At 43.9% G+C, this 24932-nt stretch overlaps 1 protein-coding gene across 4 annotated transcripts in view; it reads right to left on the bottom strand.

The window, feature by feature from the left end:
* Positions 1-24932, bottom strand: part of LOC134933535 (protocadherin-10-like) — a 127678-nt gene that overhangs the window by 36578 nt on the left and 66168 nt on the right. Inside the window, exons 2-3 of one of the 4 annotated variants that reach the window (XM_063928792.1) lie at positions 22951-23009; positions 20144-20229 (exon numbers count right to left, since the gene is read on the bottom strand). The exons of 1 other annotated variant lie outside the window; for it this stretch is intronic. In XM_063928792.1, coding sequence (XP_063784862.1) covers positions 20144-20229; positions 22951-23009 — 145 coding nt within the window. The remainder of the gene's footprint in view (positions 1-20143; positions 20230-22950; positions 23010-24932) is intronic. 2 more of the 4 variants (XM_063928793.1, XM_063928794.1) reach the window with 2 other exon arrangements.

Genomic DNA, 24932 nt, shown 5'->3' with positions numbered 1-24932 from the left:
CCATAGAACCATATGGGGGGGTGCTGCTGCCGGTGGGAATGGAGGAATTGCAGCAAGTATCGGAGATATCTGCTGCGGTGCCCCCTACATACATTCAGGAGATACTTTGTGGCTATCCCCTGAAAACAGGTGTTTTCAGGGAAATAGATGCAAGTATTGGGGCAGATGTTTTAAGCCTGGAGAATGGATAAAGAAGTGATAAGTGTTCGGAAAAACCCAGGCATGGCTGGCCGAACGCAGGGCGTGTTCATGATGTCAAATCAGGAACTGAATGGTCTGAAGTGATCGCAAGCGCCGAGTAGGTTTGAAGCTACTCTGAAACTGCACAAAATATTTTTGTACCCGCTCTGCGATCCCTTCGTTCGCACTTCTGCTAAGCTAAAATACACTCCCAGTGGCCAGCGGCATAGCGTTTGCACAGCTGCTAAAAACTGCTAACAAGCGATCAACTTGGAATGACCACCAATGTCTTGCTGCCAGTCCACCTGCCCCCTCCGGCATCAACAATCCCCACTCCCTAGCCGCGCCGCAGGTGGAACAAAAGCTGCTGCGGCCACCGGCATAAGTGTGTATGAAAGCGGTGCAGCAGAAGACTTTCATAGCCCTCCCTGCACCGCATACTCTCTGAGCCTGCTCTGCGTGTGATGTCACAGAAGTGCCTCCCCACCACAGCCGCGCCCAGATCCCCAGAGGCCCTGGCTCCGCAACACAGCACCTGGCCTGACGGCCTGGAAGCCCCGAGATGGTTAATGTAGCGGATAGAGTGGGTGATATCGCGGAGGGTAATGTATGGACGCTGAATCAATGTAAAAGGTTACAGTGCTGCGCAGTGCAGTGGGTGTGCAGTCAGGGCAGGTGCTAGAGTGTTCGCCGCCGCCCCTGCAAACTATAAATTTGCACCCTTGCATACTTTACAAACACACAGCGCACATAATGACCCCTTTAGTAGAGACAAACACATGTAATGCCCCCTGTACCAGAGACGCTTACACATGTCATGCCCCCCTGTACCAGTGACGCTTACACACGTAATGCCCCCTGTAGCAGTGACACTTACACACGTAACGCCCCCTGTAGCAGTGACGCTTAGACATGTAACGCCTCCTGTACCGGTGACGCTTACACACGTAACGCCCTCTGTACCAGTGCCGCTTACACACGTAATGCCCCCTGTAGCAGTGACGCTTACACACGTAATGCCCTCTGTACCAGTGCCGCTTAGACACATAACACCCCCTGTACCAGTGCCGCTTACACACGTAGTGCCCCCTGTAGCAGTGACGCTTACACACGTAATGCCCTCTGTACCAGTGCCGCTTAGACACATAACACCCCCTGTACCAGTGACGCTTACACACGTAACGCCCCCTGTACCAGTGATGCTTACACACGTAATGCCCCCTCTACCAGTACCGCTTACACACATAACTCCCTCTGTACCAGTGCCGCTTACACACGTAATGCCCCCTCTACCAATACCGCTTACACACGTTATGCCCCCTGTACCAGTGACGCTTACACACATTATGCAGCAGTCACACATACACACACAAGACACATATATATACAAACACACACACATACATAATGTACATACATTACACACATACACAGTCACACATATATACAGTATACACAGACACTGTATATACACACGCACACACACACACACACACTCACTCTCTTTCCAGACACTTATCTAATGAAGTCTGGCTGGCCGAAGCTGTAGCAGCTCATCCTCCTGCTGCAGCATGGTCCCGTGTAGCTCCGCCCATTACTCCCATCTAGCTCCGCCCACTTTGCCTCCCTCACGGCCACTGAATGTCACACAGGGGAGGGGGGAGAGGAGGTTTTGTGCTGATGGCACTGAGGGGGAGAGGAGGCTTTGTGCTGCCGGCGCTGAGGGGGAGAAAAGGTTTTGTGCTTCCGGTGCCGCTGCATGTGTGACAGCAGCCGGCAGCAGCAGGGATAGCAGCAGAAGCTCAGCACAGGGATACAGAGCAGGGAGAACGTCTCTCCTTCCTGGTGCCTCCCTGCACTGCATCCCTTTGCTGAGCGGCTAGCGCCGGACCTGTGTGCAGTGTCACTGACCCTGCACAGCACTCTCACCTTTTACATTGGATCAGCCAGTCAGTTCTGCCAGCCAGTCACTATTGTTAGCACCAGTGTTCCAACGCGCCACATTACAGGGAAGTAGACACACTAAATAAACTACAGCTCCCAGCAGCCCTTAGCGCCGAAGCATTCCAGCCCTTAGGGCTGCTAGGAGCTGTAGTTTATTGAGTGCATCTTCTTCCCTGTAATGTGGCGCATTGGGACACCGGCGCTGACAATAGTGACTGGCTGCTTGGCTGCTGTGCGAGTCCCCGGGAGAGCCACTGCCAAAGGGAGGACAGCAGCTTAGCTGCTGACAGGAGAAGCAGGATAAGCATTACCCGCCCCTACCCCACTCACAGTACCTCCGGGCCCCATCCGCGGCACCCCCACACACCCTCTCCAGCACCCGCAGTAGCTCCGGGCCCCCACCTGCAGCAACCCCGCACCCGCCCCTCCTGCCGCACCACCGCATCCGCCCCTCCCCCACCCGGGGCACCCCTGCAACTGCTCCTCCCCCACCCGCAGTGGAACCGGACGACCACCCGTGGCACCCACGCACCCTCCCCCACCTGTGGCACCACCGCACCAGCCCCTCCTGCACCTGCGGCACCACCGCAACCGCCCCTCCCGCGGCACCCGCATCTTCCCCACACGCGCCACTCCGCCAACCACAGCACCTACTAGGTGATTCACCAGGCCCTGCGTGCGCTGTTCACACCGTTGCAAGGGGCTTCGACCCCTTAACCATTGCAACCCTTTGTCCGTGCAATATTTAACCACTCACACAATTATGATTGGAGGTAATACTCCATATAATACAAATATTGCATGCCACAAGTGTGTGCAAGGGTTAAGGGGGCGTAGCCCCTTACGACGGTGTGAGGAGCGCCCGTAGGGCGTGATGAATCACCTAGTATGTGATATATTTATCCAATGAAGACCATTATTATTACCTGCCACACCTGTGTATCATCTTTAGTCACACCTGTATGTGCGGGGACATCTGTTTGCCCACAGTGACCAGCATACAGTATCATATAATGGAGGAGAAAGAAAGAGCTATATAGCTATTGGATTGGCGTATGACTTAAGGACATCAGTAGGTTGGTATCAGGGAGGGCAAGCCATCCCATCACGTACAGTATTTATATAAATGTGATTTGAAAAGCTATTTTACCTGCCAAAGATTCTGAATTTAGAACAGAATATGATTATTTGTCATTTGTCTACAATTATTGTCAAATTAAAAGAAATGTTCCCAAACCATTAAAATAAATGGAAAAGAGAAAAGATTTTGTGCAAAAAGTGTTCCTATACCATGTAATTGTAAGCTCACATGTGCCCAGGTACAAAACATTACATTTACAAATACAAAAGATGTTCATTTACTCCACCATTGGAAGGAATTTCTTCAATCATTTACAAATATCCATTTGTCTACAAATAAAGCAAAAAGACATGGAAAAAATGGAAAAAAAAAAAAAAAAGATTCAAAATGAAGGCAATGCACTCTGCAAACACGTTAGAGATATGATTATACTGTACAGAGGCACATAGCTGTGGAATAGTGCAAAACCACTGAAACTGCATTGAGCTTCCTTCAGAACTTGGTGTGGTCCATTGTACAGCAGAGGAAATAAACTAGTCACACGGTCTAGATCACACTCCCCTCCACACACTTACTTAGTTAATGTACAATACAAGATACACCTAGTAGGTCAACTGCTAGGGCACATGACACACATACCTCTCAAAATGGCGATTGGTCTCTCGTACATGCCCCACATATATGCCACTCACATAAAGTCCAAACTCATTTGGCTAATCTACTGCCTAAAAATAGCTTACCTTACCAGGAGTAGCCCAAAGAGGGAGAACATCTGGTGCAGATTTTACCACACAGACTCCATCTTCCTGCTCCACTGATAGGATGTGCTGTGTGATCTCCCTGCACTACGCAGGTCAGTTCATGGAATGTGGAAGCTAGCTGCTGCATTCAGTCTTATTCTTTGCTTTATAATAAAGATCATGTAATAAGTCATAGGGAGTCTAGAGCTTGGGGCAGCAAGTGAAAGCTCATAGAGCCACATGTTGCCCAAAACTGGTCACGGCTAGACCTCTGCTTTGGGTTTCACTGGTAAATAAACATACCTGAATTCAGATAGCAGACAAAATGGCTGCCTCTTTTAGTTATTGCATTGTAAGGAGTTGATCATCTCTAAAATGAATACATAAAGACTAGGAAGAAACATTTCCCACTTGCCTGTTTGCTTTATTTGTGAACTTACTGGCACACTCTCCCAGAGCTGTTGGGAGATTATCGATTTTGGGGGCGGGAGTTTCCTCATTTCCAGAAAGGTGGGCCACTCTCGCACACCCTGCACTCACCCACTGACTTTACCATGCAGTGGGTGGGACGAAGATCTAGGGATGATGCCATTTGCTACAGATCGCTCCATTGTAGCCCGACCCTCAGTGATGCATAGACAAAAATTCCTGACAACATGTCACAGGGGGCAGGGCCACGATGATGGTGATTCACAGCATCCAGTCCCCATGTGGCCCACCTGGTGTGCCCTCTCCGGTGAAATCCCGCAGTGGACAAAAGTATGTATGTCTGCAGGCTGCATGTGGCTGACATTGGAATACAAATGATATGATTTACTTTCAAACAATAGTTGTTATCACTATAGTACAAAGGGGGTCATTCCGAGTTGATCATAGCCATGCTAAATTTAGCACAGCTACGATCATTCACACTGACATGCGGGGTTAGTCCACCCCGCATGTCAGGGTTAGTCCACCCCGCATGTCAGTGCGGCCCCCCTCCCCCCCGCACAGCGGCGATGCCTTTGTACTTCAAGAGTAGCTCCCGACCAGCGCAGCTTTAGTGTGCTGGCCGGGAGCTACTTGTCGCTCCCCAGCCCGCAGCGGCTGCGTGTAACGTCACGCAGCCGCCGCGGCCCGCCCCCCCAACGGTCCAGCCACGCCTGCATTGGCCAGACCGCACCCCCTAAACGGTGGCTTAATGCCACCGTCCTGCCCCCTCCTGCCCAGCGACCGCCTCTGCCTCAGAGTGGCGCCGGCGCATGCGCAGTTCCGACCCAATCGCTGCGCTGAGAGAAACTGCAGCGAGCGAACGGGTCAGAATGACCCCCAAAGTTTCCAAACTTGCCATTACAGTCCGGGTTTAAAGGAATATCCATGATTGAATCCAGATGGTTAAATAAAATTGACAAAGGTACTAGTTAAGTCACCTTTGCTCAAGCATGAATAGCCCTAAAACCCGGACTGCAATGGCAGAGTTTGTGAAACTGTGTTATAGTATAATAAATAGCTAAAGATACAGTATTAGCAGAAACTTACCATTATTATTTTTTTATTTTATACCACTAAATATATACTATAGCACCAGCACATTGCAGTTTGATATGTTACTTCTCACAATGACAAAATTGTGCTTATATTTTACAACTATAGGGCTACTGTATTGTTAGTGTGTGTTGAATGTGCACAAATTTTACCAATTTTACCAAATTTTACCAATTTGCTAATATCACATTGGAACTAGGAGAAATGGTTACAATGTGGGTATTTTTTTTTTTTTGTGTTCAACTTTGATCTTTTATTGCAATTCTAATTTTTGAAGCGGTTTATTACAGCTCTTTTCAAGATTTCCTTTTCTACCTCTGCGCAGGCAAGTCGTGTTTTAGGCTATGTGCTATGATATGATCTAATACATTGCTGATTCTATATTTCCATGAAGATGACATCAGTCACCCACAGGCCCTAATATGATACATGGTGACCTCCAGTAACATTTCTGCATTGTATTCCCTTTCACGCTACAGATTTTTTAATTTTTTTTACATTTTTAAGTTTAAGCTTAACAAACTATCCAACAGAACAGCATTTTTAACCCTTTGCTATGAGAGAACCCTGAAGCACACCGCCTTTATGCTTGCTGAACACCGTTCTGGCACTGATGAGACTAACCAACAAGAGCAGATAAATGAAGTGTGAAGCACATCCCTTGCAGCAACCAAGGGATCATTCAAAGTCACATTTCTATGTGACAAAAATCTAGGAATATTGTAATGCATAGAAAGGGCAAATCAGAATATATTTCCAAGTAGATGTTCTATGAGAAAAATATGCAGTCTCTATGCATGTGCAAATAGCCAATGAAACATGTAGTAAGTTCTATATCCACAGTAGGTAATTATGTATTTTCTTTAAATGTGATAAAAAGGATAAAATGAGAAATGTGTCATTATTTAAAAATTTTACATTTAATCATCATGCATACTACTGTACATTTATTTCAAACATTTTATGAAGGGGCAATGAAATGTGGAAACCAATCGCAATACTAAAGGGTGTGGTTTGTTGGGTCGACAGTAACTATGTCGACAGTCATTAGGCCGACCACTATTGGTCGACAGTGACTAGGCCAACACATGAAATAGGTCAACACGGTCATTAGGTCAACATTGATAAGGTCGACGTGGAAAAATGTCGACGTGAGGGTTTGTTTGTTTTTAAAATGGTGTTTTCTTTGTAAAGTGATTGGGAACCCCAATTAGTGCACCGTGTTCCCTCGCGTAGCTTGCAAGCTTCGGGCAAGGTGCCCCGCTCCACTAACGCTGTGCTCGGCACAGGTTGCTATTTCCAACCCTAGTCCACCTAGATCGTGAAGTATGAAAAAGTTTAAAAAAAAAAAAACTCATGTCAACCTTTTTCATGTGTCGACATTTGTGGTGTCGACAGTGACCATGTCGGCCTAATGCATGTCGACCTGTAGTGTTCAACCTAATAAGTGCTGTCGACCTAAAGACCGGATAACATACTGAAACCATGATTGCCCTTTTCTGTTTTGGACCTTGCAACAAGACTTCCCGAAGGGGAGGTCCAAGGCATATCATCATAGTTCCGTTCCTGCTGCTTAATTATTAAATTCATGTCTGGTCATCAGGGTGTGGGGTCATGATAGTGTGATTTGCATAATTAGGAGTAGCCCAACGTAAAGCTTTGCCACAAATAGCATTTTCGCACAACACAAGTGATGATGATGATGATGATGATGATGATGATGATGATGATGATGATGTGTCATCAAGACTCTAGTCCACCTCGATAGAAAGAGGCATGGGACCTGGGTGGTAGCCTATCTTCCTGTGAGTCCATGATGGCTCACAAAAACTGGTGGGTCTCCCACACAATCTGGAAGATCAGGCAGAGTATGATATATATTCTATACAAAGTATCCAACCTCTCTCTTTTTTTCTTTTCTTTTTTTCTGGCCTTCACTGAGAAGTCATGATAGGGCAGCATTATGTCCTAAGTTAAATGTGAGACTTTTTTCAGTTGTACTGTGCATTTGAGTCATTAATGGCTCAGTGCTCTGCTGAGCCCATTTTTCAATGTTTGCACTTGTCACAATCCAACATCATCACTATCACTTTTTTTTATGCACAAATTAATATTTTATTTTTTTCTAAGAAGACATTTGCAGGAAATTCCAATAAGCTTATTTTTTATGTCAAAAGACATTGCTTTTTTTAGGAAATACCATGTAGCTTTATGTTTAATAATGCATCAAGTAAAATTTTACCAAAATGAGCCGAAAAGTATTTTGTTACTGAAATTTCAAAAAGCGAACTGAAAGTAACTATAATTTTTATTTGATTTAAGCATCACAAAAAAACCCAACACTTTCCTGGCCCTTGATTTGTCCTTAAACCACTTTTCCAAAATTGCAAAGAAAAAGTCAGGATTCTTGTATGGAGGTTTTTCATAAAAGAAAATATGTGCTTGAAAATGAAACATATTTTGTTTTTTTTTTATTATGTTTGCCATCTTAGTTTCAATCCTTACTGTAGGAATAATATGGTAGCCAAAAAAAGGCCTACCATTTTTTTTTTTTTAAAGTCACATTAAATGAGAATCCTTTTTTAATTTGATGATGGAGATCTAGGGGTATATTCAATTAAAGTCGGATCCATTCCGACATGTATTTGTCGGAATGGATCCGACAACCCCTATTCAATCCCATCTTAATTCGACTTTTTCAAGTCGAATTTAGATGGGACGCAGAGGAGGAGAAGAGGGGGCGAGCCGTGGGGGGACAGCCGGCGGGCATACAGGGAAGATCAGCGCTACAGTAGCGCTGCAGCAGGATGTGACTCAGCCGCCTGACCTTACGGCAGCTTCCACCCGGCTCCAGCAGCGTGCTGGAGCCGGGTGGAAGCTGCCGTGAGGTCAGGCGGCTGACCGACATCCAGCTGCAGCTCTACTGTAGCACTGATCTCCCTGTATGCCCGCCGGCTGTCCCCCCGTCTCCCTGCGGCTCCCCCCCACCTCGCCTCCTCTTGGTCCGCATCTCAGTCGACATCATTTTGATGTCGGACTGAGATTGTCGAAAACGGGGCAAAAACCGTTTTCGACATAAACACGTGGATCGGCAGCTATTCCGCCGATCCACGTGCTTTTCGACAAGTCGAATCTATCGACTTGTCGAAAAATGTAACAAAATATTGAATAGGTCGAATCAGGATTCGACCTTAAAAAGTCAAAAACTGCCATCTTTTCGACAGATGGCAGTTTTCGACTTCAATTGAATATACCCCCTGGACTTTAGACCCCTCAGGCACATTGGAAAATGTTACTGTCTGCGGACCCTCCCCTATCTATGGAATATACATTTTTTTCCATAGCACAGGATTATATTGTCTGGTGATCATAGGTGATCACTAGACAATAGATGTTAAGGGGGTCACATGACAATGTACAGGTACAAATGTGATGACCCTGTGTTCATATGTGCATTATTCTCGCCTATCACTCCTCTGTGCCTTGAGAAAGGCAGCGTTCACAGCTCTGCACGGGCCCCGTGGTCGCTATGGGTTCTGGGATCACAGCAGTAAGCACGCAATAGCAAGGTACAAAAGCACCTTTATTTTATACACACTAAACATACAATATAAAAACCGTAACCACAATATGTACAGGTAGCATTGATAATAATTACAGTTAAGATTATATAAGAGAAAAACCACACAAAAGGGACCCTCCACCCACCTAAGCAGTCAATAGTCACCTCTCAGGGCACTTGAGCACAATCCTTTGAAATGGTATGCTCTAACTCAGCCAGTGACCTGCTCAATTCCCTTTCTGAACCCTCTGGCACTTTCTCTTCATTTGATCCCACGAGTGAAGATGAAGTATCAACACTCTTTTCATCCTCCTACTGCACTACCTCGCCTCTTGATCCTATACCCTCACACGTCAGTAAAACTTTGTCTCCTGTGCTTATCCCAACCTTAACTAAAATCTCTCTCTCTCTCTCTCTCTCTCTCTCTCTCTCTCTCTCTCTCTCTCTCTCTCTCTACTGGTATCTTTCCTTCTCTGTTTAAGCATGCAGTGATTACTCCCATTCTGAAAAAACACAATTCTGACCCAAACACTCTCTCTAACTACCGTTCCATCTCTCAGCTCCCATGCCCCTCCAAGCTACTTGAGAGACTTGCCTACACTCGCCTCACACACTTTCTTAACTCCCACAAAAAACTGGACCCACTTTAGTCAGGCTTTCGTGCCCAACACTCCATAGAGATGGCACTGACCAAAGTTGTGAACGATCTGGTCACTGCTAGATTCAAAGGCCATTACACACATCTTATTATTCTAGATCTCTCTGCTGCTTTTGACACTGTTGACCACTTTCTTCTCATACAAACACTACAATCCCTACGTCTTCAGGACACAGCCCTTACTTGGTTCTCATCCTACCTATCTAATCACTCTTTCAGTGTTCACTTCTCTGATTCTACCTCCTCTTCTCTACCTCTATCAGTTGGAGTATCGCAAGGCTCAGTCTTAGGTCCTCTGCTTTTCTCAATCTATACCTCATCTCTTGGTAAACGAATCAGCTCCTTCGGATTTCAGTATCATTTGTACGCTGATGATACTCAAATCTACCTATCCTCTCCAGATTTATCACCATCTGTATTGGCTCGTGTCACTGAATGCCTGTCTACCATTTCATCTTGGATGTCATCTCGCCACCTCAAACTCAACATTTCTAAAACAGAATTATTAGCCCACCAGCCAAGAGTACTTAACAACCTGATATCTCCATAACTACTGACAATGCGACTATCCACCCTACCCCACAAGCTCACTCCCTAGGTGTCATCCTTGACTCTGAACTGTCCTTTCTTCCACACATTCAATCTGTCTCTAAATCATGTTACATACACCTAAAAAACATATCCAAAATGCGTCCTTATCTTACACAAGACACTGCAAAAACTCTAATTCATGCTCTCATCATCTCCCGCATTGATTACTATAATAGTCTCCTTACTGGTCTTCCTAAACATAGGCTCTCACAACTACAAACGGTTTTAAATGCAGCTGTGAATCTAATCTTCCTCACTAGACGTTCACCGTCTGCTGACCCGCTCTGTCTGTCCCTCCATTGGTTACTGGTATTTTACTGTGTTAAATATAAAATACTTTTACTTACATACAAGGCTATTAACTAAACTGCACCATCATACATTTCTTCACTCATCTCAAAATATCTCCCTACCAGACCTCTCCGCTCTGCACAAGATTTGCGTCTCTCATCCACACGTATTACTTGTACCCACTCAAAATTACAGGACTTTATCCGGGCTTCCCCCACTCTGTGGAATGCCCTCCCATGCACATAAGACTCACCTCTAGTCTCTCCAAACCTTTAAACGTTCCCTGAATTCTCACCTCTTCAGACAAGCCTATCAAATTCCAGACCCACCCACATAACCTTCAGTGCTTCCCTATCTAATTACATCCTCTCTGTACAGTACACATAACATCACATATCTTGTCTTTCTTTACTCTCATACCCTCCTGACACTTGGACAACATTGCGGGGTGATCATATTATACAACCCATTAAGAACCTAGCAATCTGGTGGACCATTATGCAATAGGTAGCATCTATCCTTGTGTATCACTGCCTATTTCCCTATAGATTGTAAGCTTATGGGCAGGGCCTTCCTACCTCTATGTCTGTCTGTTTTTGCCCAGTTTTGTTCTATTAATGTTGTTCTAATTGTAAAGCGTAACGGAATATCCTGCGCTGTATAAGAAACTGCTAATAATAATAATAATAATAATAATAAGGGTACAATTATAGATGTATATTTTCCATAGCGCAGTGTATGGTTGTCTGGTGATGACAGGTGATCTCCAAAGAACTGCAACTAGGGTGCCCTATCACTGGAAAGTACCACGATGGAGAAGGTATAGGGACTTAAAGTCCCTCCCTTTTCAATCTCTTTTTGTATTTTTTACCTCAAGTGCATGCAACAACGAGTTGGGCACACGTTGCCGGCTGCCGGAATCCTGGCAATAGAATGCAAGGGGCAACTGCAACAAAGCCACTTGCGGGCTCGCCGCGCTCGTCACAGTTTATATTCTCACTCTGTGGGTGTCGTGGACACCCACTAGTGGGAATAGACCCTACGAGTAGGCATTCTGACTGCCGGCATTTTGATAACTCAGGATTCTGGCATCGGCATGGTGACCGACAGGATCCCGAGCGCCGGTCACATCACCGCACAACAACGTCTCTTTCCACTGCCGATCTCCTAATTGCCTGGTCTCCTCACCAGTCATTTAGATCAGTGGGAGACAGGTAAGTTTTAGGGAGATTTATCAAACCTGGAAGTCCCGCGGTGGCTCGTGCTGCAGACAGAAATTTCCAGAAAAATGTTGTGGTGTCCATTTTTCTGGGAATTTTCACATGCACAGTAGACATGTCTCTGGGAACAAGGTGCAGACGTCTGTTCCCAGAGACCTGCGCATGCTCAGTAGCAAAGCAAGATTCTTCTGCGCTGCCAGAGAGGAGGGGGCCTGATCGTATCCTGCACAAGGGCCCCCTTCTTAAACCGTCCCTGGTAGGGGATGAGTCCCACTCATCCTCTATAATGAAGAGGTTAAATAGCCAAATATGGCTTCCTACTCACTTTTTGGTCCTTACTCGTCTTATAGCATTGATCCCCCACTTCAACTAGGTCAGCTCTGTTTGCAGCGCTGTATGCTGCAGAAGATTTGGCTATTACATTTTATCAAAATTACATAATCAGACCAGAGATTCATGATTATACAATTTCATTGTCCTTTAACAAAGACATACAAATATGTGGGTGGGACATCATGACAACACCCATATTAACAAGCACCCACATTACAAAGCTGATTTAAAACACCCACTTTCCACTCTATCATGGCATAATAGAAGCCTATTACATGGATTGTAAAAATAAATTATATATTTTGAGATTAAATGCACTTTAGATGCAAATAAAAAAAGGCACCCTTTATCTAATGTCAGGGGACTTTTTTTTTATCATTTCCTCATTGTCCACTTGTTTCCAATTTCAGCAGGAGCAGGATAGAACAATGTCTAGCCAATGAGGTTATTGGAATGTTCAAAAGCTGCACAGAATGTTTTAGGAGATGAATGTGGTGTTGAGCTTCTGGAAGGCAGTGAGCAGTCCATTAAAGTAATTATGTTAAGGGGAAAAGGGATGCATGTGACAAAGATAGTGTCATGATGTAGAGAGGGATGTGGAGGCAACAGACTGAGAGTTATATAGCATGTTGAGCAGCATGCCCCAAAAGCACAACATTATTAATTGAGGTTCCCAGTAAAGTTATATGGGAACATTGTAACGTTAGGTGTAAACAAAGTTCATTTATCCAACTTTTTGAAATTGCACTCTATTCTCTACCTTCACAGCAACAACATTATTTCCACCTATTATCCAGAAATTATGCCCCAGCAATCAGGGTTTGCATCAGCAGTACCTACACACAAACACATTTCTTCTAAATAAGTGATACATCCTTTGAAATATAAAGTAAAAAATGTCTAATGAAATAACAAGATAAATACTATGTTCTTTTGAAAAATTGTTTCGTTACAATACACAAACGCCAATCTGAGCTGGTGCTATTGTATCCAGCAGCTGTCACATATTTTTGAAATCTGTGTTTAGTTGGTAAGGATGTAATTCCCATTTGCATTCAGCAGGATAAAGAAACACTTTGATAGCATGTATAGAGAAGAAAAGCTGTATTCATAGGTTTTCATGCATACTTAATACAGCAAACCGATGTTTGTTTTGATTGATTTCTCTTTAAGGCAATTTTATTTTTTTTATTAGGCAGAAAGGATAAACATAGTGTAGAATAAACGTTAACTGGGATCCAGAGCCCAGCCTAATCTATTGGAACCCTTAAACTGTGCCACAATCCAGTGTTAATCTTGCAGGCTGCATATTGTCAGTGTACAACACATTACTGTAGGCTGAGGTTGCTCTCCGAGGTCCTGCTGAGGATATTCTCCGAGGTCCTGCTGGGGATGCTCTCCAATGTCCTGCTGAGGATGCTCTCCTAAGTCCTGCTAAGGATGCTCTCCAAGGTGCTGCCGAGGATGCTCTCCAAGGTCCTGCTGACGATGTTCTCCAAGGTCCTGCTGATGATGCTCTCCTAAATCCTGCTGAGGATGCTCTACAACAGTGATGGCTAACCTTGACACTCCAGCTGTTGTTGAACTACACATCCAGCATGCCCTGCATCAGTTTTGCTATTTGGCCATGCTAAAACTGATGCAGGGCATGCTGGGATGTGTAGTTCAACAACAGCTGGAGTGTCAAGGTTAGCCATCACTGCTCTACAAGGTCCTGCTGAGGATGCTCTCCAAGGTGCTGCTGAGGATGCTCTCAAAGGTCCTGCTGACGATGCTCTCCTAAATCCAGCTGAGGATGCTCTCCAAGGTCCAGCTGAGGATGCTCTCCAAGTCCTGCTGAGGAAGCTCTCCAAGGTCCTGCTGATGACGGTCTCCATGGTCCTGCTGACAATGCTCTCCAAGGTCCTGCCAAGGATACTCTCCAAAGGCCTGCTGAGGATGCTCTCCCATGTCCAGCGGAGGATTCTCTCCAAAGTCCTGCTGAAGATGCTCTCCAAGCTTTTAACATACACTCAGACAGTGTATTAGTGATCAACATCACTCTTCTGGCAAGAGTAAGACAAGCACTGCTGGCCCTGGCAGACATCCAGTGTGCAGCCGGATTGGTTGGAGTATGGGACCCAGTGTAATTTATCATCTGCATTAATGTTTAATCCTTTCATTTATCCATTCAGTTGGAATTAATTTTAAATAGTTTATATATTACTTCTGGAAAAGCTGTGTCACAGCTTTTCCTAATGTTGCATACTCAGGAGACATCTGTGAAGTCCCTATTTTGTTTATTCCAATAATGATTTTAAATCCTACACAGTATCACAGAAGATGTGTACTATACATGAAGAAACATAGCCCATGGTACAGGTTGAGCCATGGGATCTCATTTCTGGGACCTGTTCTGCCAGTTGAGGGGAGAAAGTTTATACTTAAAAAATCACATTGGGGGTTTATTTAATAACAGGGTCTAAAGTAAATAAATGTGCTGGCAAGAAAATCACTACATTTCTAGTTCTCATTTTATTTCTAGAGTAGGTTACAGTTTACTGACATTCTAGAGCTCTGCACTATTTCTAACAGTACAGCAGAGCGTACAGGAATGCCTGTGTGGTTCCCAGCAGGGAATGGGAAATGGGGTTTTACTGTTACACGAGAGCTGACAAAATGTTGTGTATAGTTATAATGAGATATTTTCATCTGACTGGTACTAGGCACCATAATAATATTCCATGTTACCCATGCTTCTATAAGATGCCAACACATTATATTTGCTGAGAGGCACCTGGAAGCTATGCTAAGAGTACTTTGCAAACTCTTCCCCTTGTCCATCAGAACATGATCAGAGAGACTCATGAAAACTGCAACACACAAAAAAGGTAGAGAGTACAGTACACACCAATATCACACACCTGATACACACTAATCACTATACAAAGGTCACACCCAGTAGCGGATCTTGCTACTGGCACGCAGGATTTTTGCCCGGGGTGCCACCTTCTGGAGGGCACCACCGCCATCTGGAGGGCGCCGTGGCAAGATCCGCTACTGGTGCCCCCCGGTGCTCGGTAGATGCGGTGCTGAAGTCATCGCACACCGCACTGCATTGTGGGAGCGCAACATAGACACTAGGGGTCATAATTGACCTCTAGTGTCTATGCGGTGCTATGGGAGAGATGTCATGACATCTCTTCCATAGATAAGAGGAGTGGCGCCGGCGGCCAGAGACGGAGGGCAGCAGCAGTCAGGAAGCAGGAGTGGGGATTGTAAGTATTAATTTTTTTATTTTATTTTTAAGCGGCGCAACTAGGGGGCACAACTCTACAGGGAACACAGTACTGGGGGCACGGTGCAACTAGGGGGCACAACTCTACTGGGAGTACAACTCTAAAGGGGGCCTAACTGACCACGCCCCTTCTCCATGAAGTCACTCCCCTATTTTTCGCCCGGGGCGCCACAAAGTCTAGATCCGGCCCTGGTCACACCTATACACACTGCTCATTATACACAGATCACACTAATATCATCAGGGCCGTAACTAGGTGTGTGCAGAGTGTGCCACCGCACATAGCGCTGCAGGGTAGGGGGCGCTGTTGGCGGCACTTGTCAAATATCTTTTTTAATTACTTTCACTTGCAGTTCCCCCCTTTTTGAAGCCCAGCATCTCCTGACCTCCTCTGTCTCCTACCCTGACCCCTTCTGTCACTAATATTTATACAACATTCATGAACTTAACTTGAGAGCTCTTTGTTATTCAGTCACACTGTTCTTTATTACATTTCAAGTTACAGATATACCTGGGATTCAAACCTGCCTGTGGCATTGCAGCCAGACACTCTATTGATGCGCTATCTGACCTTGCATAGAAAGGTAGAGAATTCTACGCTAGAGAATTCTAACTATTTGAAGCTTACTTTGTACTTTGTGAAATATGATCAGCATTGCGGCTGAGCAGATCTATGTAGTGTGTGGCTACAAGAGATTGGATATGTGGCTGCACACTACATTGAACTGCTCATTTGCAATGCTGATTATTATTATTTTTACAGAGTACAAGTAGCTTCATATACTGTAGTTCTCATAGTTTTTATGCATGAACAAATAGCTCAATGAGTATGGCAGTATATTGAAATGTGTTATTTAATAAAGGGTATTGTAACTGAATAACAATGTGCTCTCAAGTTAAGTGCATGAAAGTGGTATACAGAGAATTTGTGTCCAAATTCATCTTCTTGCAGTGTTTTACGTGTGTGTGTGTGTGTGTGTGTGTGTGTGTGTGTGTGTGTGTGTGTGTGTGTGCGTGCGTGCGTGCGTGTGTGTGTGTGTGTATAAAATATACATATATATTTATATATATATTATATATAAGAAAAATGTGGGAAGGGACATCATAGCATGGTCATTCCCTGGGATCAATTTTGTCATGCCTTTCCCAACCTTATGTCCCTATTGGAAAAATGGGGTGTGCCAATTCTCTTTCTGGCACAGAGCACCAAAAAGTCTAGTTACGGCTCTGAATATCATACACTTTATGCATCACTTTGCACAGGTCACACTGATGTCACACACGTGATACACATTGATCACTATGCACAGGTCACACTGACATCACAGACCTGATGCACACTGGTCACTATACACAGGTCACACTGATATCACACACGTGATACACATTGATCACTATACACAGGTCACACTGATATCACACACCTGATGCACACTGATCACTATGCACAGGTCACACTGATATCATACACCTGATACACACTGATCACTATACACGGGTCACACTGATATCACACACCTGATACACACTGATCACTATACACCTGTCATACTGACATCACACACCTGATACACACTGATCACTATACACCTGTCATACTGACATCACACACCTGATACACACTGATCACTATACACCTGTCATACTGACATCACACACCTGATACACACTGATCACTATACACAGGTCACACTGATGTCACACACCTAATACACATTGATCACTATACACAGGTCACACTGATATCACACACCTGATGCACACTGATCACTATACACCTGTCATACTGACATCACACACCTGATACACACTGATCACTATACACAGGTCACACTGATGTCACACACCTAATACACATTGATCACTATACACAGGTCACACTGATATCACACACCTGATGCACACTGATCACTATACACTGAACACACTGATATCACACACCTGATACACACTGATCACTATGCACAGGTCACACTGACATCACACACCTGATACACACTGATCACTATATACACAGGTCACACTGATATCATACACCTAATACACACTGATCACTATATACACAGGTCACACTGATGTCACACACCTGATACACACTGATCACTATACACAGGTCACACTGATGTCAAACGCCTGATACACACTGATCACTATACACCTGTCATACTGACATCACACACCTGATACACACTGATCACTATACACCTGTCATACTGACATCACACACCTGATACACACTGATCACTATACACAGGTCACACTGATGTCACACACCTGATGCACACTGATCACTATACACCTGTCATACTGACATCACACACCTGATACACACTGATCACTATACACAGGTCACACTGATGTCACACACCTAATACACATTGATCACTATACACAGGTCACACTGATATCACACCCCTGATACACACTGATCACTATACACAGGTCACACTGATGTCACACACCTAATACACATTGATCACTATACACAGGTCACACTGATATGACACACCTGATGCACACTGATCACTATACACAGGTCACACTGACATCACACACCTGATACACACTGGTCACTATACACAGGTCACACTGATATCACACACGTGATACACATTGATCACTATACACAGGTCACACTGATATGACACACCTGATGCACACTGATCACTATACACAGGTCACACTGACATCACACACCTGATACACACTGATCACTATACACAGGTCACACTGACATCACACACCTGATACACACTGATCACTATACACAGGTCACACTGACATCACACACCTGATACACACTGATCACTATACACAGGTAACACTGATGTCACACACCTGATACACACTGATCACTATACACAGGTCACACTGACATCACACACCTGATACACACTGATCACTATACACCTGTCATACTGACATCACACACCTGATACACACTGATCACTATACACAGGTCACACTGATGTCACACACCTAATACACACTGATCACTATACACAGGTCACACTGATATGACACACCTGATACACACTGATCACTATACACCTGTCATACTGACATCACACACCTGATACACACTGATCACTATACACAGGTCACACTGATGTCACACACCTGATGCACACTGATCACTATACACAGGTCACACTGATATCACACACCTGGTACACACTGATCACTATACACCTGTCATACTGACATCACACACCTGATACACACTGATCACTATACACAGGTCACACTGATGTCACACACCTAATACACATTGATCACTATACACAGGTCACACTGATATCACACCCCTGATACACACTGATCACTATACACAGGTCACACTGATGTCACACACCTAATACACATTGATCACTATACACAGGTCACACTGATATGACACACCTGATGCACACTGATCACTATACACAGGTCACACTGACATCACACACCTGATACACACTGATCACTATACACAGGTCACACTGACATCACACACCTGATACACACTGGTCACTATACACAGGTCACACTGACATCACACACCTGATACACACTGGTCACTATACACAGGTCACACTGATATCACACACCTGATACACACTGATCACTATACACAGGTAACACTGATGTCACACACCTAATACACACTGATCACTATACACAGGTCACACTGACATCACACACCTGATACACACTGGTCACTATACACAGGTCACACTGATATCACACACCTAATACACACTGATCACTATACACAGGTCACACTGGCATCACACACCTGATACACATTGATCTCTATTCATATTTCACACAAATATGACACATGTGTTACATACTTATCACTATACACAAACTGGATGCTACACACTAGAGACACAGTGTTTGCAAATAAGTCAAACGCTGTTGTCACAAAGGGCTGGCTAAAAGGACGCCACGCCAGCAGGTGTAAAGGAAAATGGGCTATTGTGGGGTTCCATGGCGTTGATGTTTGAAGCCACACATTCTGACCGCACATCATCAAGAATTTAAACGGCCGCTTAGAGAGTTATAGACAGGCTAACCAGATATCACACAGGGTTCAGTATGGGATCCAGACGGTCATAAGACGGTCATAAAACCTCATGTCAACCTTTTGACCTGTCGACCTAGCACATGTCGACCTAGAAACCCTGTCGACCTTCCAACCCTGTCAACCTAGTGACTGTCGACCTATAGTGGTCGACCTAAACATTGTCGACCTAGACAGTGTCAGTCTTCAGACCGGATCCCCAATAAAAGCCAGTAGATTCCAGTACATATCTAGAGGATATACACATCAAATAGCGCACAGCATCACATGACTCAGGCTGACACTAAAGTCTGAGCAGCAGTAGGGACCTCCATGACGCACCTGCCCTATGCAACTGCCTGAACCACATAACACAGCCCTATGTACAGTCACATGGGAAGAGTGATATTGAATGTCACTGAAAATATGGACTAAGGTGAAAATGATCCATTTCTAAGCTCAACAATGATCTTTATAGGATCACTAGTCTCTCCTGTTGACAATCATTGTTTTACCTATGCACAGGTGTGTTGAATGTTTAACGTTAATGGACTGTCAAAGTATCTGTCAACAGCCAACATGACCACTCCTATTCCGTACAGTTAGGACTGCTACCCTGTATTAATATGACAACTGTAACGGGGGAGGGGGCCCTATCAGCTCTCTATGTCCACTGCAGGGTGTATATACAGACCAGTTACTGGGGAAACTAGTGTACGTAGTCTGTCGTGATCTTTTTTCACACCTTTTCGAGTTCCAAGATCTTCGAGACTCTGCGAGCTAGAGATCAAGAACAGAAAAAGATATTTGTGTTCTGTCCAAAATTTACATAAACATTTTATAATTATATATTAAGTCATGCGCTTTCCTACTGCTCAGTTTTGTATCAGAGAAACTTTTTGAAGGACATCTGTCATTACTATTCAACTGGAACATAAACACCTGGCACATATGGGATGAAGAGGAAGATGTATAAAACCTTGGAAAGAGGCAAAATGGAGAGAGATAAAGTGACAGCCAATCAGATCCTTACTGCCATGTTACAGGCCGTGTTTGAAAAATGACAGGAGCTGATTGGTTGGTACTTTATCTCTTTTCAGTTTATCTCTCCCCAAGCTTTGATAAATCTCCCCCTACAGTAAGTACTCTTATACAAATGTTATAATTACTCAATGTATATAAATGTGAGGAAGGATTCAGTATGATTTACCGACAGACACAATTCCGGCGGTCATAGTCCCGACAGACATTGACCTGCAGTCAAAATACCGACACGGTCAAAATAGCGACATTCATTGTGCCAACATGTTCAAAATGCCAACATCAGAATACCGACATGTGAAATGCCGACATGCCAAAATGCCGATGTGAGTTTTTCTGTTTTGTTTAGTGCCCATGTCGACACAGGTCAACATGGACACCGTCTAAGTGTTCCGCATCTATATTCCCACTATTTTATTTCACACTGTTATATTCCTCCTCTAGGTCCACTGGGATGATAGAGTATAAATAAATCTGTTTTGGGGCAAAAATTTCTTAAAAACACATGTCGCCATTTTGATATGTCGGCATTTGAAATGTTGGTATTCTGACTATGTCGGCTTTTTTTATAAATATGTCCGCATAATAAATGTTGGTATTTTGACCGTGTCGGTAGTTTGACTGTCGGTCAATGGTTGTCAGGATTATGACTGTCTGTGTTGTGTCCGTCAGTAAATCAACTGCTACCCGTAAGGAACTGTGTCAAAGATAATAGTGGAAGTGTTGTAAAGACGATATCACCGAATGAGCAAGGACTAAAGTAACAGTGGGGCAGATGTATTAAGCCTGGAGAAGTGATAAAGCGGTGATAAGTGCAAGGTGGTAACGCAGCAGCCTAACAGCTCTTAACTGTCAATTTACATATTGGAGCTGATTGGCTGGTGCGTTATCACCTTGCACTTATCACTGCTTTATCACTTCTCCAGGCTTAATACATCTGCCACAGTTTCCTGTACAAAAATACATGTGCAAATACTGTAGTACAAACGGCCACTCATTTGAACACTAGACGGACTATGTGGAAGACATACACTTTAATCTCACATGCAGCGTTCACTGTAAACAATTATGTGTACCGCTATGGCAATTTTTGATGTGCTGAAGGGCTAGATTGCAAAAAGATAGGTCATTGTCTCAGGCTGCATGAATTACTAAGGGGTCTATTTAGTAAACTATAAAAAAAAAAAAGCTTTTCTCAGCATTTTATCTGGAGAACGCCTAAAATATCGGTATTAGCATAATGAAAAGGACAGAGAAATTAAAGATATCTCTTCTGCTTTTCTTTTGCCCTGTGAGAGTCTTGCAGCCCCCGCATATAACAATTTCTGGATGACATATTTGCTGCTCACATTGGAGAGAAGACAAGAGACAGTTTTCTTCATGCATTCTCCCAGGGTCCCTCTGACCCGGTCTGTGTGTATGCAGAATCTAGCGCATATGCGGTGGCTGGAGAAAGATATCTTTTACATTTGTGAAAGACATTACTTAGGGGTGTTATTTTCTCACCGGGGCGATGAATAATGTATGACCTATCCCAACACAGTTAGGGGGGATTCAATTAGCCTCTGTAATTTACCGCAGGCTAATTGATCTCCAGGGTTATCCAATTAGCCCTGAAGTCAGCATGCAGCACTGCATTTAATGGATATTTCTTTTCAGGTCTGAGTAGACCTGAAAAGAAATATGCGCTAAATGACAATTATCAGGTGTAAACAGTGGGTTAACACATTGGTCTGGGAACTTTTCCCAGATTGTATGTGTTAACTCCCCGATATCGAATGCAAAAAAAAAGAGGCTGTAATTGAATAGCCCTGGGCGGTAAAGCATGGGGCTACCACCTTTTTAACCCCCGAAAAATTATCGGGGCTAATTGAATTTCCCCCTAAGTGATACATATATGGCGATATCCAATGGGCCAGGCCAGGTGCAAAATTCTGATATGTTTGTATATCACCATTTTTACTAAACAGACCCAGTGATAGCTGGAAACCAATATTTTATCGGATGTATGTGTTTTAACCGATACGTAGCAATGTCTGTTTTTTTACTGAATCCTCTGTGCAATAAAACATGCCTGGTTTGCTTTCAGTAACTATTTAGAAGACCTTAACCAGGTAAATTCAACCCAGTGTACAACCAATCCCAGATAGCACCATAGTGTACTGCCATTCCCGAGCGCCACAGCGTGCAACCCATCCCAAATAGCGCCACAGTGTACAGCCAATCCTGAGCACTACAGTGTACAGCCAATCCCAGATGGTGCCACAGTATACAGCCAATCCAGAGCACCACAGTGTACAGCCAATCCTACATGGTTTCCTATTTTTAATGCATTTCATTTCTTTTCATCTATTCTATCATTTTTAATCATTGCTAATCAAACGGCTTCTGTATGCAATCATTATTCATTAACCATACACAAGGAGGAAACATCATGACAGTAGCAGTTAATTAGTATACCTTTTAAGGCCGGGTTTCTGTGTCTTTTGCGGTGACCAGTCGGTATTGGGAAGCTTTATCTAGAAAACAAAGAAGTGAACAATGAAATCATACACATTAAGCGTCTGTTCTTCCCCTAATGTAGGTACATTGAATTTTGCTTAGAATAGTGTTTTCTCAGCTCTAGTCTCATTGTGACCCCCAACTGGTATGAATTTTAGCATATCGCTGCATGAGACCAATTTGCATACACTCAGCTTTAATTACATTTAAATGGAGATGATTTGCAGGTGGCTTGGTTATAATGAAAATCTAATGTGTTACAGGAATGGTTTGAATAGTGGATGACAAAATAAAAATGTATGACACAATTTTTAAAGTAGCAATATATTTTCTGGGGAGAATGAGGTTCTCACCTCTAGGTGATGAGGTTCTCACCTCTAGGTGAACGTTTTTGGTTTGTTGACATAAAATACTTTCAAAGATTTGTCGTGGAGTAAACCACTTAAAAGTACTAGTGGATGATCAAACAAGATTCCAGCTTCTACAGAAACCAGCCCTGGCATAATATGCGCTAGTAAATGTGGTTTGATCTATTGCAATTTCATATTAATGAAGGAAGAATGTTGGTGTCACCTGTAAAATTTTGCAATACCAATGTAATCTTCCCCATAATACCGGAAGATTATAATGATTTACTCTCAGGGATAACATTCGGAATGCATTGTAGCTTACATGTCAAAATGTTTCTCAGAACAGAATCTTGGTGCTGATACAAGACGAAGGGGTGTGGGGGGTGTACTAAGCAGTGATAAGAGTGGAGAAATGAGCCAGTGGAGAAGTTGCCCATGGCAACCAATCAGCTGTTCTGTCTAATTTTATAGTATGCAAATTCTAAATGTTACTTCAATGCTGATTGGTTGGTCTACACTGGCTCATGTCTCCACTCTTCTCTGCTTAGTACATCTCCCCCTAAGCAGTGAATGAAGCATGGATAGGGTACAACGGTTGCATCATTGGTCACTCCAACTCGCACCAATAAATAACCCTAGCAGTCTCAGTTTTCAAAGAGCAGTCCAACTGTTTGTGTGTAAAGGGGCAGGCTTTACCAAATTAGGTAGACCTTAACTTCTGTCAACATTTTGTATTTTGTATATCTGTTGACCTAATGCATGCCGACTATATTATGTTGACCTATTGTCTACCTAGACATTGGAGATCTATTATATCACACCCCACCAGAACTGGTGCATGCAGGGTGGTGGTGAATGGTGATACCTCCCAACTTCCAAGCACGCAATTCAAACCTGAACAAATCAGGCCAGTTGGTAGGTATGTACTTGTATCTAAATGTTGCTACTGTTTTCTACTGAAAAATCTGGTAGCTGTGGCCCAACAGCTGTTTCAACCAACACGGTTTTCCTCAGGTTGAAACAGCTGTTGGGCCACAGCTATCAGATGGTGCTTCACATGGATTTTTCTTGAAGAATAAAACTCTTTTCACGTTCATCTAAACTGTGAGTGCTGGTAATTTCTTTTTCTAAATTGCAGAAAGAGTGAGTGTAATTATTATTATCTTTTACCCTGCACCACCGCCTTGCCAATGATTTACAATAGCTTTGACTGCTGTCTTTTTCCAGAACTTTGTATATATATATATATATATATATATATATATATATGTCCCATAAAGAAGGCGGCACTCAGAGACTTTGTAAATAACAAAAGATTCTTTAGTGAACAAACTGCATGGTTACATCAACGTTTCGGGGCATGTAGCCCCTTCATCAGGATAACCCCACACTGCAAATCAACAAACATTTATAGGTGCACTCACCCCTCAAAGCTGTCCCCCACTGGCTGCCGCCGCCGTGTCCCAGGCCCGGCGTCCGTCCCCACGAGCAGAGCACTTCCGCCGGAAGTGACGTCGCGGGTCCCGGTCACGTTGCCGCGGCAACCTAACAAACAAAACAAACAACACAAGCGTATGAGAAATCCGACCT

This window comes from Pseudophryne corroboree, chromosome 6, assembly GCF_028390025.1.
Source record: "Pseudophryne corroboree isolate aPseCor3 chromosome 6, aPseCor3.hap2, whole genome shotgun sequence".
Lineage (NCBI taxonomy): Eukaryota > Metazoa > Chordata > Amphibia > Anura > Myobatrachidae > Pseudophryne > Pseudophryne corroboree.
Note: the sequence above shows the minus strand (reverse complement) of the source record. Positions and strands in the feature narration are given on the sequence as shown.